General features: G+C 39.7%; 1 protein-coding gene across 1 annotated transcript in view; it reads left to right on the top strand.

Annotated features, from left to right (window-relative positions):
- LOC149267565 (putative 3,4-dihydroxy-2-butanone kinase) overlaps positions 1-17,638 on the top strand; it is a 376,959-nt gene that overhangs the window by 86,161 nt on the left and 273,160 nt on the right. The window contains exon 4 of the mRNA XM_089433400.1: positions 6,758-6,821. Coding sequence (XP_089289526.1) covers positions 6,758-6,821 — 64 coding nt within the window. The remainder of the gene's footprint in view (positions 1-6,757; positions 6,822-17,638) is intronic.

The raw sequence follows: 17,638 nt of genomic DNA, 5'->3' as shown, positions 1-17,638 counted from the left end.
CTATACGTGCCACATGGATAATGATGGAACGGAGGGGAAAAGACTTCATGGCCAAGTGCCATGGTCAAAGGGATCGATTATGATGGAATACCTCATCTAAGGTGTATAGGTGTGAGGAGGGAGCAATCATGGATGAGTTACCTCGACCTTTGTTTTTCTACTCTCTATATGCCTTTTACTTTTTCTTGATTTTTCTTTTTATTTGCTTGTAGCTCAAGGAGTAGGAGCTTGCTTTGTATGATGTATAGCAATTATTACCCCCTTTAGGATGGGGTAGTTCATCGCCCACGAGGGTCTGGGACATCGAAGGGTACCTTGTCTTTTATGAGATAGGGCAACATTGGCCTAGGAACTAGATGATGGCCATTTGAGAGAGGTAGAGCTCATGCATGGCTTTTTTCTGTTGGTTGATGAGCTTGGATAGGTTTTCTAACTTCAGGTGGTGTCAGCGACGCTAGGAATGCAAGAGTAGAAAATGTATTCAAGTCCAAGTTATTCTTTTGAATGGAAATTTCTTAATTAAATTAATTAATAGTTTTTAATTATTTTCCTGAGTTTTTCTTAGGGAAATAGATTAATTAATTAGTAATACTTGAGACGTGATCGATTTTCCTTTAGAGACTTCTAGAAAAGCCATCAATTAGATATGAATGGCACATCTCGTCGGCTACAAGGTGGCTGTCAGGGCTGCAAACTAGAGGAGATGAATAGGGGAAAAAATTCTCTTAGGGGTCACCCATGTTTAGTGGGTAACATTCCTATTGGAGACTAGTCCTTGTTGTGGAGACGTTATTTTGGGATAATGAAGGATTGTTCATTAATATCTTGTGAGTACTTTTATTATTGAATATGTTTTATGGTTATTGTATGCAATATATTTTGCTAGGTTTTCTATATTCCATGTCAAAATGCATATATTTACATGATTTTTTTGGTGAAATGTTGCATGCTTTAATTAAGAATCTTAAACATCCCTTGAGAACCTCCTAGAGAGTTTTTTTGTTGCTTTTATCCTCATATTGATTGATAGCTAGGGTTGTAATGGAAATTTAAGGTTCCCCCTTCACTCTTTTCAAGGGTTTGATTTTTCCATAGTAATTTTCCCTTAGATTCCATCACCCAAGTAGTTCGCAGGCAACTGGCATTCACATAGATGGTGAAACTATAAAATTTTTACTCCTCTCTCCTCTCACCTTTCAACCCTTCAAGGCACGCTGCTAGGGCTAGGGCAGAGGGATGAATTCAACTAGGGCTGAAGCGTTGGTTTGTTTTGAGGTTGTTCCTGCTGGTTGGCCCTTATCATATCTAAATCTTGCATTTTGCATGGTTGGTTTAGCCTCCTTAGGGCTCATGTCACAAAACCTAGGCAATTCGAGCCTGGGAAACTCTAAACTAGCACTAAGGCTTCAACTTAGAGCTTGTTGAAGGCTTGTGGCTCCACTTTGTTGATCGTATCTTTCTTGCAAGGCCTTTTCTTGGTATTATATGCCTGTGTGTTCCATTTGAGCAACATATCATCTAAACCCTTGGCCATAAGCCTTTCTTGTAGGTTCTTTTGAGGATACGCTATTCCTTATCTCTTTGGATTGAGGCTTGTTCTTAGTTTGAGTGCCTTATTTGAGATATTGAATTAGAATATCTATTAGACGATTTATACCAGGAAACCTCCCTTGTGGTAAAATTTCCAATAAAGAGCAAGAGGTGGAGTGTTGAGGTGGCAATGGCCTCCACCTTATTGTTGTATCTTGGTCTAGTTCTTGTTTTGTGCGACCTCTCACAAGACCTGCTAGATTTTGAGGGAACAAGATGCTACATTGATCTTTTCCTAAGTCACCCGACACGGGGACACGAGACATGAAGGCCACAGGGATTCGAGTGTCGGATACGAACACGTTGACCCCCCGGAACATGACACATTATATATTATTTTATTAAAAATATATATATATATATATATATATATATATATATATTAAAAATTAGATATTTCTTACACAAATTCTCATTCATGATACAAATTCATTGATTCAAACATAGATCATCATGACTCATCCAGATGTAACTTTTACAAAGTAACATTATGCATACAAATACAATTGTGACATAAATGATAAATGATAATACATATTCATCAATGATCCAATAGGATAAAGACAAGATACTGTAGTTTTCTCATTAAGTCATCAAAATCTAAATGTTTACAATGTTACATAGGTAGTAGCAATGGCAATGACAAATAGAAATAGCAAGTACAGAACAACTACAAGCTTGAAGGCAGTAGGTAGCTCATTAGTCATCAATGCTCATAATCAAAATCAACATCACTGTACTCATCATCATGGTCACTGCTTCTCTCCTCTTCTGCATCCTCCTCTGTATCCAATGTCATCTCTGCATTTGTTGGTGTGGAAGATGACCCCTCAAGAGTATCACCATCATCAAAAGTGACAGACTCTAGCACTGGGTCATTAAGATCCATGTTTGCCAATGCCAACTCAACACTGTTGTCCAAATCCATATCATCAGGAAAGACATCCCACATCTTTCTCTTTCCCTTCAACCACTCATCCCTTTGCCTGTAATTAAGAAGAAGTTTGGTTTGCACATACACCATTGTCTCTGCCCTGAACTTCTGAAGTCTGCTCTTCTTGACACTACACAAATTCCCATATGTGCTCTAATTCCTTTCGCAACAAGAGGATGAAGTTACCTGAGAAATGAGCCTCATGGTTAGTCGCTGTATGGGAGGGCTTGTTGCCCCATGAGTTGCCCACCAAGAATAGGGCTTCTTAGCCCCCCTGTCTCTAATCACATCATATCCTGCAAATCGACCAGTGCCAGTGGAAAACTCTGCAAAGGCATCCTCCACCTCATCAAGGGATGCTCTATCTTGAAAAATCTGCCTCAATGCAACTTTCCTCCCTTGTGAAATTTCCCCATCCATGTGAGGAGGGAATTTGCGGGAAGGTCCACCATTCAACCACTCATGGCTGTAGTATTTTGGGTTCAATGAGTGAGCCAAACAATGTAAAGGTGTGCAATTCTTGTCCCATCTGCTGACAAGAATATCCTGTATGGTGGTGGAGAAGGCCTCTAATGTTGGGGCACTCACTCTATAAAATAATGCTCACAGACTCAATCATGGAATCCCATCCCTCATAAACCTCTCCTAGGATGGGTTGGTCTGTATCTACAAATAGAAGCAAATAAATGATAGGGTCCATGATATGAATATGTAGATCTACTCTCTCCCACCATGCATCATCTATGTTGAAATTTGATGAGTAAAATGTTCCCTGCAATCCCAACCTAGTTTTAATTTCACCTTATCTCTCCCATTCAATTAAATGCCCTTTCCCATAAACATACATTCAACATATAGATTTCTGGAAATAAAATTTTCAAATTAAAACACATGGGACTGTCAACACATGCTGAAAATAAATATGGACATAAAAAGACTAGCAACACACATAAATACACATAGATTTTTGGTCAACTTAGACCCAGGCAAAACCCCTTCAATCTTCTCCACAAAAAACCTTTTAGAGAGCTCTTCAAATTTATTTATCTTTCAAGTTCATGAAAAATACATTTGCAGACAAAACAAAACAACAAAATACAACTTATCTCTTCAACCCAAAACTCCTTGATTTCAATGCCCACTTTGCCTCGATTTCCGTGCCCACTTGAAGCCTAAAATATGTACTGTATGGATTTCTGTACTGCTGTACGGACTGTATGGATTTTTGTTTCAATTTTTTTGTTTCTCAAAACTTTTCTCGAATGGCGTGCAACTCACAAAGTTAAACACTGTTCGTACTGTACCTTCTGCTGTTTTCTATACCTTGATTTCCGAGCCCAACTTTGCCTAGAAATCACTCTTTCAGCTTGTTGCAACAAATTTCTCCTTCAAAACTTTTCTCCAGCTTTCAGCCTCTTTTCTCCAATCTGCTCATGAAGAATGAATGCAATCCCTCTTTTCTTTTCTCCCTTTTGTTTCCTTAAATGACTTTTGGGCAACCCTAAGATCTAATGGCTCAGATTCATTTAGATTAAGGGATGAGAATAAATTTGCATTTAATTATCACTCTCTATTTTTTAACTCACCCATAAATAAAGTACCCACATTGTACTTTATGTCTAAAGTCTTTTTTCACTATATAATTTAACATTGAGTTTACCACTTATAACGTCACTTTCACTTTATAAAGTCACACTTAGGAAAATAATTATTTTGGACACTTTTCCCTAGGTAGACGAACACATGGGAAACCACTTGTCCAAGGTTCATTAAAAATCAACAATCTAACACTGTGTCCTTCACTCTTTTTGAGGCTGCTTGATATGTCTTTCTCCAAAAAGACCAAAACTCTAAAATAACCATAGCCCCAAGAGCGGCCTTGACCTCCCTCAACCTCTTCAACATCATGAATGAAGAGGCAAACCAAGTATCCGCAATCTTCAACAATGATAAATTGGTGTACTCCTTGTAGGTAGTGAGGACATTTGTATGATTTTGTACGAAGTTGCGAATATGTCGCGCATCCTCAATAATGCTTCCAATCCAAAGCACATCAAAAGCAATAGATTTAAGTGCAAAATTCAAAGAATGGACAGTGCAAGGTGTCCAAAATACTTGTGGATATTTAGCTTCCACAATCATGCCAACAACCTTGCAAACATGTGCATTATCTGTAATGATTTTCACACAACAATCAACATCTACATCTTTAATAACTTTAATAAACAAGTCACCCATATATTGTGCATCTTTGTAGTGTCCAAGTGCATCCATTGATTTCAAGAAAACTGGACCATTCAAGGAAGACACCATGAAGTTGATGAGTGGGTGTCGTGCTGGATCTGTCCATCCATAAAAAACAATGCTAACCCCAGATGTTGGCCATGCTGATTTAATAGGCTCAAGCATTTTTTCCACCTCTTTCTTTGCCTTCGTCAACAATGTGGTTCTAAGCTTCTCTGACCTAGGAGGCACATACCTTGATGGAGCCCCTTGAGTTAGAGCTTGGCACATCTCAATAAATAAAGGCAAGCGTGCAACATTAAAGGATATGAAGTACTGATAGAAAAAAATTCAATGGTGAGAACAAGCTCTTCTCGTTTCTTTTTCTGAAAAATCTTGTCCATTGGACCAAGTGCCATTGCCTTTCTTTTTGCTGCTTGTCCCCCACCAGAACTCTCAAATGGAAATTTTTTGCTGCTTTTCCTCAAGAATGGAAGGGGGTATTCATTCTTGTTTTTTTAGATGTTGCAGCGACCTTTGCCATACCAACGTTGGCCACTTTTTCCATTTCCTTCCTCTCAGTTAAAAACACCGGTGTACATGCTGCAATTCCACAACTTGGTAAAGCCAGCAAATGAGCTTTCACACAGAAATATGTGCTCATGAAATGATTTTGCAATAGTTTCATTTCCAAGCAACATTGCCTTCTACCTTCATCTTGCTGCCTGACCCTTGCTCTCTTGTGACATATTTCCACAAGGGATATTTGTTATCTTGAGGCTGCTGTTTTCCCTCAACATTTGAAGCTGCTGTTGCAGCCCCACTTGCAATAGAGGCAACACTTGCAGACCTTGATGAAATTGGAAGAGGAAGGGCATCTCCAATGGGGACAATCTCCCCCTTCCTTTGCCCTTGATTGTGACATGAATGCTGTAAAAAAATAAAGAAAAAATACACAAATTTGTAAAACAAATGCACACGCAAACTGCTGTAATAAAAATGCAAAAAATATAGCGAGAAAATGCACTTACCTGTTATTTGAATTGCCTCCAAAATTCTCCCACACCCTTTGCTCTTAGCTCTCACACACCCACAGCAAACCCACAATGACTTTGGTATTCTTATTAAAATATTTAGAGAATATTATAAGCCATGTGAGACTTCTCAAAATAAGTCTTTTTTTGACACTATAGTTGACAATCTACGCCATAACATTCTGGACTCTGCCTACTTGAATTTTGTGAGAGGCACTTTAAATCTAAAACTTTGTCTTCAGAGTTTTAGTTGCATAAGAAGAGAAATAAGGAACTCTTCCATGATCTGCGAAAAATGACAAAGTGATACCTATGATATTCACAACTTGTAACGCTAATGTCTATGTCACACAGAACTTTCAGCTCATGAACATATGCTGCATAATGTAAAGTTGTTTGAACTTTGTACAGGGAAGGACTAGCTTTATTTGAAAATTATGGTTTAGTGTTGTCGGCCTTTGTTTTATTTCTGTGTCAAGCCTGTGATGTAATGGCAGAAAGTGGTGGCAAGTGATAAATAAGCTGCAGCTTGAGAAAATCAATTTTTTTTTATTGAATGAACTGTTTGAGTTGTCTGCTTCATCTACAAACATGAAAAAACTCTAGAAGTCCTTGGCTCTCAAACATGATGTGTACAATTAGATTATAAATCTAAAGGCCATTTCTCACTTCAACAAGCTTTAAACCAGAAGTAAGAAGACAGAATCCAATTTCGAAATTTTAGCTTTTTGATTGTTTTTCCTCTGTTTAATCTTATGCAATGAGTATACTTTCTTATGCACCTTTTATTGTGGGGCAGCTGTCCTAGGCACCATATTCTTTAGTTTATGTTCAACAAAGAAACCAGCATGGATGTTTTTATTTTTATTTTTGGAAACTTCTATGGTATGCACTAGAAGAAAAATGCATGTGTTCTCTGTTCCCATTGAAGTCTATTGGTATTTTCGGGTCCATCTTACCCTTATTTGATGTGCAGGTCAAGGTAGTATTGCGAGCTGATGTTTCTAGAGGGGCATACAACAAGGTTGCTGTTATCTCAGGTGTTGTCATAGCTTTTGATTCTTCTTTTGGTTATTTAATTGTAAAAGCAAAGTCCTACACTATGATGTAAAACTGAAACTATCGGAAATCACAAATACTGAGGTGCATACATGATTGTCCTGGACACCATGTATGCTAGGCAAATAAGTGAAATTACATTGCGTCTACATGTTTCAAGCAAGATGTTTCATCACAAAGTCATAATATAGAATACTTATGACAGTTTATGCAAATTCGACAATTAATATGAGATAATTGGTTATGTTTTTGAAACAAAAAAATGGAAACTAATAAAAAAACACAAAATGAGTTTCATGAACATGTCAAGTTTTGTATGAGCTAATAGTGACAGTAGTCTTAACTCCCACCAAATTTTGTTTCTGTATTCCTCTTCTTCTGTGAAATAATAATTCATTTATCCTCTTCCTTTAAGCTATATAAAACCTTGATTTTGTTGCTGCTTAATTCGCAAGGGAGTCCTTGTTCCAAAGACATGGAGAAAATGGCATATCAGATCATTATCATGACTATCATGTGCCTGTATGAGTTTGTACCTTAACAAAGTGTTAGATTTCATTAGGAGTACCATTGGGGTGTGTCACCTCCCAGTTTATAATAATAATAATCTAATATTAATGTCACAGACTCAGCCAAGCCAGCCACCAAATTGGTGTATGACCCCCTTGTTTGTAGGGAAGGGCATGTTATTTTTCCCAGGGCAATGAAGCATAGTACAAATTTTCAAATCTGGTTAATGTTACCCACCAACCGTGGGTAGTATTTATAGGAGAAAAGTTTCTCCTATATGGTCCTCAGCCAGCAGCCAACAGCCCCTTGCAGCCAGCCAGATAGCGCGATGTGCCACCATCTCCGTCACCCAAGATAGCCATATTCTCCCTCGCCCATTTGTTATGATCAGATGTTTGAGGGTGGGCCTCCCAACCCCGTGTTAGTTTTTGGTAGCATCGGATGTGCTCTAGCCTTGAAAATTGGTGGAAAGGCTAAGACAATTAAGTTCTAAAGAACCCAAAAATCGTTTGGTGAAATTTCACCCGGATTATATTTTATTAAAATAATTAATATTTTTAATAGAGTTCTTAAGTCTAAACTTAGGGAAATTAAAATATTAATGGGTATTAATCATGTTGAAGAATTTAGTGCATAGAGAAATTAGAGTGATTCTTCTTGACATTATAACAATTTGTGAAGTATTTATATAATTAATCTTAACTTGATCTTTCATTCATTATTAGTGTGTGTGCTTACTTCATCAAACTGCTACCAAAAACAACAGAGACAATCACACAAAGTATTTGGCTTTCTGCGAGGGGCAAAACCTCTCCCTCTTGGAGAGGAAAACCCACGCAAAATTCTTCGTATAGAATTCCAACTTACAAATACCAAGACCATGACCCTTGATTGATACATTTTGCCTCTCGAAGACCAAGACACCAATCCTCTTTCTCGAACACTGTTGAGATCATCATTGTTGATTTTCGGTACGTTTTATGCTAGCGCAATTTTTTCCAATTTTCACAGTTAGCTCAATATCTATTCCAGATTAGCAATCACATCAGCAATAAAGTAAACTGCAGATAGAACATAAACATAAATCGCAAAAGACAAGCCAAGACAAGAGGACACAAGATGTGGCGCTAGCCAGGCACAAACCCCAATGTGGGGAAACCCTTGATCAATTCTTCTTATATGTTCTTCGATAGTTCAACAGAGAGAGGGAGAGATATATATAGTACATTTACAACAGAAGTCAACACTTCGACTTTCAAGATAAGAGAATAGATCATCTCTACATGAGATCAATTGAAGACATGCTGCTTCAACTGATTCTCCAAGTTGACTCCTTCACCTATCATTGTGCTACATCTCGTCCATATGCTGCACCTCACTGTGTAGCACCATGCTGCACTCATCATCACAGTGTTGGACATAATGACCATGCTAGGCACTTCCTGTTGCTGCTTCTGTCACTGTGCTGCTCCAATCACCACGCTGCTCTCATCACGGATCTGCACTCAATGCTGCACTCATCACTGATCTGCACTCAATGACTACTATGCTGCCACCCTGAAACCTTTCCATCGATGAATGCCACCCTGAAACCTTTGACTTCCATTGCCGAAATGGACACTAGGTTCTTCTTGCGATCAGGTACATAAAAGAGATTCTGTAAATGAATCGAGTTACCCACATTCAATTTAGGGGTAACGTTTTCTACACCCTTTCCGAGATAGGTGGCATCGGCTCCAAGTATAATCCCACGATTGTACCAAATTAGTGAGAGCACCCTTCTATCTAATGGAGTGCCTTGAAGCACTACAATCAATAAGCCAAATTCCCAAAGAATTTGAAGGAGAGGGCCAAAACAAGATAATGCTTCTTTATCTTATTAGAAGCAACATTTGGTTCTTCATACCTGGAGTTCCTTGCTTTCTCTGAAGAGTCCACTGTTTCCTTGATGACTTGCATTACTTGTCATTCCTCTGATCATTGAAGATGTCCATCAAATAATTGTTATCATCATCAAGTGGTGTGTCCCTACCTCGGACACTCCTTCACATAATGGCCGAACTTATTACAACCAAGGCATCTGCCTTTCCGTCCACCCTTAGATCCAGACTTCCCATTGAAGTTATCTTTAAATAGGCCATCAGAAACTTCCGCTGCACCATTCTGATAATATTCTCTGCTTTGACTTCACCCTTGGTGAATTTGAAGAGGGATGATGAATCCATTGATCCTTTTGTCCTTTCCCAACCGTCTTCGGTGATTGCTCTTTCACTTTTGCTTGGGCATTGTCTTCACCTCAGCTCTGATACCATGTTAATTTTAGGTATATTCTATGCTAGAGCAATTTATTTCAATTTTCACAGTTAGCTCAATACCTTTTCCAGATTAGCAATCACATCAATATTAAAGTTAATTACAGATAGAACATAAATATAAATCGAAGAAGACAAGCCAAGACAAGAGGACACAAGATGTGGTGCTAGCTAGGGACAAACCCCAATGTGGGGAAACCCTTGATCTATTCTTCTTATATGTTCTTCAATAGTTCAACAGAGAGAGAGAGAGATATAGGACATTTACAATAGAAGTCAACACTTCGACGTTCAAGATAAGAGAGTAGATCATCTCTACATGAGATCAGTTGAAGACATGCTGCTTCAACTGATTCTCCAAGGTGGCGCCTTCACCTATCATTGTGCTGCATCTCGTCCATACGCTGCACCTCACCGTGTATCACCATGCTGCACTCATCATCACAGTGCTGGACCTAATGACCATGCTAGGCACTTCATGCTGCTGCTCCTGTGACTGTGCTGCTCCAATCACGGATTTGCACTTAATGCTACACTCATCACTGATCTGCACTTAATGACTACTATCTCCACCTCACTACTGTCTCTAATACCATGCTGCATCTAACCAAGCTGTCTAACATGCTGACCACACAAGCAGTCACATCAACCTTCAGTCCTTATCCTTGTGCAACCCTTAACACAATATGCTGCTGGCTATGGCCTGCTGCCTAGCCCAACAGCAAGCAAGGTTATCGTACAATACCCCTCTATTACCCTTGAAGAACAGTGTCTACCAATCAGCCTTATTGCTGCACAGTATGCCCAGAACAGATCTCAAATGTGTCACGCTGTCACCTACAACAATGTGACTTTAACGCTAATGAAATACTTCCTTTAGCTGCGGCATAAGACCACTTCTTCTTGCTGCGTCTTAGGTCTTTGTATGCCGCTGATTAGGGCCTCTTCTATTGCAGCTAATAGAGTTGCATATAAGACCTTTTTCATGATGGCAAATAGGAGCTAGATGAGGGCTGCCAATTAGGTCTCTAGATTGACAACGTAATACATCTTCCTTTCAGATCTCCTCATTGTTGCTAGGGCTTCATGATCTTCCACTAGACAACATATAGAACTCTTCTCAATACAATGGCTAGAGTCTCCATTATGATAGTGCATTAGGATCTTTATGGACAACGGTTTAGAAGCTACTCAAACATCAGATCAAGGTTCTCTTTTGCTGCGTTTTGAGGGTTACTTGTGACAACAAATCATGACTTGCAGCTAGGGTATTTAGGACAACGTATGAGGGCTTATCCTTCAACTGTGTGTAGGCTTCTTTTCACTGCGGCTAGGGCTTCCTCTAGTACTCCTTAGATCTACGTTGAAGCTCCTTAGACCAGAGAGCTTTTTCTTGACAGTGTTGAGGGCTTATACTTTACTTCCTTCCTTGACTGCAACTAGGGCATGTATACTGTGGCTAGGGCATGTATACATGTGGTTAGGGCTCCTCCAAGATTCCTCCTTTAGGGCTGCGTAGAAGGCATCTTGACTAGCTGCGTAGAACCTTTTCTTCACTGCGTTAAAATCTCCTCCATGATAGCGTTAGGATCTAGGGCAGCGTTTCCTCTTTAGATTTTCCTCCCACAAAAACCTAAAGACAAGTGGAGAGGAAGAGATCATTAAGAGGATGTCTGTCCAAATGAATTTCAAGGCACCTCTATTTATACAAACGTTGAGCACAAGAGGGGTTTATTTGGTTGCTGGTCGACCTTGACGAATTGTCCCACAACACAAATAAATTCATATCTCCATGAATACTTATCAGAATCGGATGATTTTTAGATCAATCCTACACCTCTCGATGAGAGGGATCCAAGAGAAATATTAGCTGCCATTAATAAGATGACCCACATGGAGTTTGACCCTGGTTGCCAATTTTAACAATCATGATTGGTGCACTATTAAACCCATCACTGTTGCATCACTGAGATCTATTGACTTCATTGTGATCATCATCATTTATTGCTGTCATACCATTGTCATCACACAACTGCTGCATCTTCGCTTTCTGTTCCTTTCGTATGGGATCATCATTGATGTAGTGCCATCAAAACAATGAGGTCACTGAGATATCAATATCATGATTCCATAATTATCCATGCTCGGAACAAAACTGTGTATATCACAAAGATCCTTCCTTATCATTAATATGTTAAGGCTGTGATTACATTCAACGATACAGTGATCACCGAGTAGACTACTGTGATAAGTCATCATATCCTGTGTTTGTCTGGAATGTCAACAAGGAGAGTGATGTGATATCATTTACAACTGAGGAATAACAAATATATGTTACTTTGGGATCATCGTGATCCTCTTCATTGATCCCTGTAGAATTTCGATGTAACCCTTGTCACTGCCTTTTATGATGCCGAGACTGTAACATATATATATGTATGCCGAGATTGAGATAGCACCTTTAGGATCAACATGATCTCCATGAAGCCGAGACTGTGAGGACAGATTAATTCATAGGAATGCCGAGATTGTCATCACAAGAATTAGGATTATGCCGAGATCATAATCCTGTGACACCTTCCGAGAGAGTATAGATCTCAGGGATCTGCGAGGGTTTTGATGCTATGATTACACACTGTAATCATCACTAATTTGCCCTCCTTTTATGCGGACCTTAAGACTTAAACCCATCCGAATATCATGGTGATATTTCTCCTTCCGAAACCCTGAACTTTCTCCTTGTAATGCAGATCTGCTCCTTTGACCATCCGAAATTTCAGAGAGAATTTTCGAGTTCTGTGTGTTGCTTTTGCGCAAATCTTAGCCACCTATTTATAGAGGGTTGTGCTCCAAAAATGAGCCGACTTAAACTTGTGAACCGACGTGACTTGTGCCCAAGTGGACATTACTTCCATTTATTTATTTTAATTCATTTTCGAGCCAACATGAAGATCTCAACATTCTACTTGCAGACTTTGGTGTGCTTGTATTTGGAGGATTGTTCTTGGTCTTAGAGCGCTGTTACATATTGTTGAAGACATGTATACATTTACATAGGCTCTTAAAGAGATTTTACACATGACATGACTCTTTGACATAATAATAAAATCCTAAAGACATCAAGAAGAAGTCTTCTACCTAGTGACACTTATTGCTCATGAAACCCATGTAGCAAGTGATACAAAAATAAATTTTTTTCTTTATTACATCATTTACAAAGATCATGTCATTATGAAGACCGAACCTAGTTACATTTTCTTTAAGAAATCAAAAAATGGGTGAAAATGATCTAGAAAGCGGATCAAGTCATGTTTTAATCTTAGCCGTTGATTAGAGACTTAATCTCGGCTATTGAAGACTCAACAGGAAAAGTATAAGATGGAGGCTTGTGGTTCACTTGGAAACACACAAAGAGTTGATCAGTCAGTTTGATTTTCCTAAGGCAGGGTTTGCTAAGGAATTTGAATCAATGATCAAGTAGAGAGAATCAGAGGCAGCACTGGAAGGAAGTGATTTCTAGTTCCAGTGAATACGCAGAGAGGGATATCAGAGTCAGCGTTGGTCCAAGAAGGGACAGCGCAGCAGCTGAAGGAGATTGACGCAGAGGGTTAGCTCAACAGCTGGAGGAGGTTGATGCAGAAGTGCTGGGGATGAGCAAAGTTCATTGCCGAGAATCACAGTAGATGATTAGCAAGAGAAATCTCGATTTCTCAGTAGCAGAAGCAGGAACAGTCCAGGTTGATGTAGTCAGAGCGAGCCCCCTTGCAGAAATCACGCAAAGCCTGCGTAGGCTCACGCAATGACTGTGCAGTTGGCTGGGGACAAAGCAAAATTTCCAAAATCAGTGTGAGAGAATTCTCAATAATCTTCTCTGAGTGGATTGTCGTTTTCTCTAGGGCATCCAAATTTATTCAAATATTTACTACCAACAATAAGAATCCTCAGACCTGCTGCACTGGTTTCCCGCATTGGGTTTTTCTAGGGACGATTGTCCTAAAACAAGTGTGTCAATGTGATTGTTCATATGCTGATGTTTCTCTTGCCTCTTAATTTTCAGTGCATAATTTGTGAAGTTTGCAACTTAATTTATTTTGGTATTTACTGAAGCTTTGGTGAATAACTTATTATAAATAAGTAGGAGAAATAAATCAATTATTGCAACAATTTTTCATACCTCGAGGGTATTGCTTTTCATTTTGTACTTGGGTACTTTTGTTTACTTATCATGGACACTTTTGGGCATGGATTAGTGGGGGGATTTGGTGGAAAGAGTAGGCTTGGTTTGTACTCGTCTCGTTTGTCCAACTAACCTTCTTCTTGAACTTGGAGACACTTGTATGTTCTGAAGACCATTATGGAAGAGCATGCCACTATGAGGTGTCCACTTGGTTCCATGATTTGTAAGCTCATTTACTCAATCATACTAATGTTTGGTTGTACAGGAATGTGGAGGGACGCATTGGATCTTATAGAGGATTGTAGGTGGGTTTTTGTTTGAGGTTTGGTCTCCCTATACGAGATCTAAGCCCTCTAGAGAGTCATATTGGCATTTGTAGGGTGAGCGTTGAGAGCCACGGGTCTCCACCATTGTATAGATCAGATTACCACTCCATGGGATCCTTTAGTTTCACTCATGGATTGCTCGTGTTACACTTACTGGACGATGATGATGCACCTGGATCAACTTGCCCAGCCGGCTCCACTCCTGCACCACACACTTGGCAGCTGATCCAGTGCCTAGATGAAGATGTGTCTCGTCACGAGAGACAATGGGAGGGCTTGCATTGTTCTTCCAACCCTTACAGATGGGATATAGGCTTGTTCGATCCATTTGGAGACCCATGAGAATATTTTGTGCCCCCATAGCCACTCAGGGACACCATGGGTTGTTTTCTTGGATATCAAGGGGCCAACCCCTTTATCACCATGTTGGGAGCCCATTCATTCATCTTGGCACACATTTGATTCCATTAGGCCTCCTCAATGGCCCTTCAACCTATTGTATCTATTGTTTTTCCCTATTGGGAGGCTTATTTTTGTATTATGGAGCTATCTTGGTGGGCTTGTCACCAAGGAATGCTATTTATTTTTGCACACTATTTTATTAGTTGAGGCATTATTAGGCAAATCGAACCCCTTAGGGAGGATATATATTGATATAATGATCATTTCATTTGATCATCCCTTGGTTTTGGACTTGCATCTCTTCTTGAGAATTTCGCTAGCCTTATTGATGGATGAATTGGATTCTTGATGCATTTCGAAGTTTGTGGACTTGTTTCATATCTTGGAGCTTCTATTTTTGTCTCCATTGGTGATTGGAAAATTTCGCTATACTTGTAAGTGACTTTTACATGGTTTCTTTCTCATGTCTTGCACTTGTATGATATATGGAATTTTTTCGCTCATGAAGTTGGTGTAGCTGCCTTAATGAAATGTGAATTCGTTTGATCTTGTCTTTGTGAGGGCTTTTTGATATGTTTACGCTAAGTATAGTGAATGAATGTCCTAGGGGTATATGATTATTCATAATTGCCTTGATAAGTCATCAATCACAACATCAAAGAAGTATAAATTTCACTAGTAACCTAGCTATTGCTTCTAGGGCCATGCAAAGTTGATGGGGAACTCCTTGATTAGGTATAAGCATCTCTAAACATTGAATCATATTGACTCCATTATCCCAATAGACTAAGCACTTGTCTAGTCCTAGGTGATCACCAAAACAAACATGTTTCTCACCTCTGTCTTTTTCTAAGCCTAATCCTAGTAGGTTACCTAGGGCATCACACACAATCCATTGTAGCCATCCAAAATTGATGAAACTTAGTCAAGAACTGTGTTGGTGTGTCCTTGAGAGGTCCTCCAATTTTCAAGTCATTTCGACAATGGAATCTCAAGTTATCCCAAGCCCTAGCTCAAGAACCGTTTCTCCCTAGGCTTCCTTTGGTTAGTGGCTTCATTAAGGGTCATTGCATTGAAAATCCAAGCCAAATCCTCTATTTGATCCTTTTGTTCTCCCTCACTTGGTCATGTCCATTTGTTTGAAGGTTTGTCCCAAACCCTTGACCTCGTTTGGGTCCACTAGGGCTGCTTTATGGTCCCGCTATTTGTCACTTCAATTTCACAGGGATTGCTTAGAAAACCTATTCTTTCAGGATTATTAGGTCTAGGGCACTCCTTGCCAAGAGATACTCAAACCAAGTCTAGGTCTCCTTCTGCCCTTCTTAGAGAGCCATTCATCTTGCTTTTAAAGCAGACGTTCCTTATTACTAGAGTGTCTCCTTTTAATAGGCTCCTGGAATCACTACCTTTACACCATTGATATATTTCTCCTAGTGATTTCCCTAATACTGGGACTCCTCCCATCAATGAAAGTCCATAAATAGCAGGGAGCTTTAGCTGCTGTGACAGGAGGCTATTGCTCCATTGTTGCCACTTGACCTAGTCGTTGCTCTATAGGGACCCCTCCTAGGACCCCTGCTAGTTTGAGTGGTAACGATAACTACTTCCAATGATTCAATTCAATTCTTTAGAGCAATCAATTTGACTTTTAGAGCACTCCAATCATCAAGCAGTTACACATGAAAAATTACAACCACTAACAATATAGAGTAGTAGAAGTAATAGTGAGATAATGATACAATGAGACAAGAGGCACAAAAAAATAGGCCTGAGGCCAGGGCAAAACCCACAAGGGGAAACCCCATAAATCTTTCCTTATGAGAGAGAAAGTTCATAGTTCATCAATACATCCAGAAATAAAACATAACATGTGACCAGAAACTTAAGTGCAAGCCTCCCTGAGATTGCCCCCTTCATCCTTCCTTTCTTCATTGGAACAAACCTCATCATGCGATGGATCGATGCCAAAATGAGGAGGGCTCTACAATATATAGACTTCTCAAGGGCTTCAAATAGGTGCCTCTAAAGGGGCCCAATCGACTTGAACAAAAGGAGGTTGACTTGAGTAACTTTAAGGAGGTATAAAACAAATTCAAGTTTTCGAATTTCTTCATGATGAAAATACTGACCATGGCTACCATATTTCCAACACTCCCTCTTAGTCAGGGATGTACTTTTCATTATCTATCAATTTCAATATCCCCGACCAAACCGTAGGTCTTGTTAACACTCAAACCAACAGGGGACCTAAAGGGGTTCCTAAGATGGCAACTGCTAGGTTAAGGGCAACAGTGGAGGCTTATCCCACTGCCACCACAACTAAGTCTCCCTGCTCTTTACGGACTTTCACCGATGGGAGGAGTCCCGATAGGGTAGGGATTCGCTTGTAAAGTATATGTCAATGGATAGGTGAGAAGTGGCCCTGAAAACCCTTCCCCAAGGATGGAGTGAAGAATGGAGCTTGCTTGCTATTTAAGCAAGGGACTTGGTCCACGAGGGATAAGGGGAGAGGATTGGAGGGTTTAGGGAGAAAGAATAGGCTTATGAACAAGTTTCTCAATCCCTATAATCCTTGGGACAAGGTCAGGGGAAAGGACCAAACAAGTTACTTTCTTCAAAAGGTTGAATTGATCCTATTGAGGTCTAGCCTTTGGGATGCCTAGGCACAATTCGATCCTAGAGCTAGGGCTTGAGATTCTCGGAGATTCCACTGTTAGAATTGCCTCAAATTTGGAGGAGAGGCAGGGGACCCACCGGCGTAGTAGCCTATCAGAGATTGAATTTTTTCCTTGAGCCAGTTCCTGGGAAATTGATGCCCTAGGTGACTTAATGGGGCTAGACTTGGAGAAAAAGGGGAAAATGGTTAAAAGAGGGCTGAAATGATCACCCTTCTTGAGGAATCAATGCCTAGTTCACTTGGGGATATGAAGTCAAGGATAATGATGAGTAAGAACTTGGTTTCTTAATCAAGGGGGCCCATAAAATCCGTCCAATGTTGAGAGAAAGAAAAGAAAAGTGACCTTCAAGCATTTATACTTCAAAGCAAATGATGCAAGCTTCTCGAGATAAAT

This window comes from Pinus tabuliformis, chromosome 6 (assembly GCF_031772625.1).
Source record: "Pinus tabuliformis cultivar Carrire ecotype Pingquan chromosome 6, CPIR1, whole genome shotgun sequence".
NCBI lineage: Eukaryota > Viridiplantae > Streptophyta > Pinopsida > Pinales > Pinaceae > Pinus > Pinus tabuliformis.
Note: the sequence above shows the minus strand (reverse complement) of the source record. Positions and strands in the feature narration are given on the sequence as shown.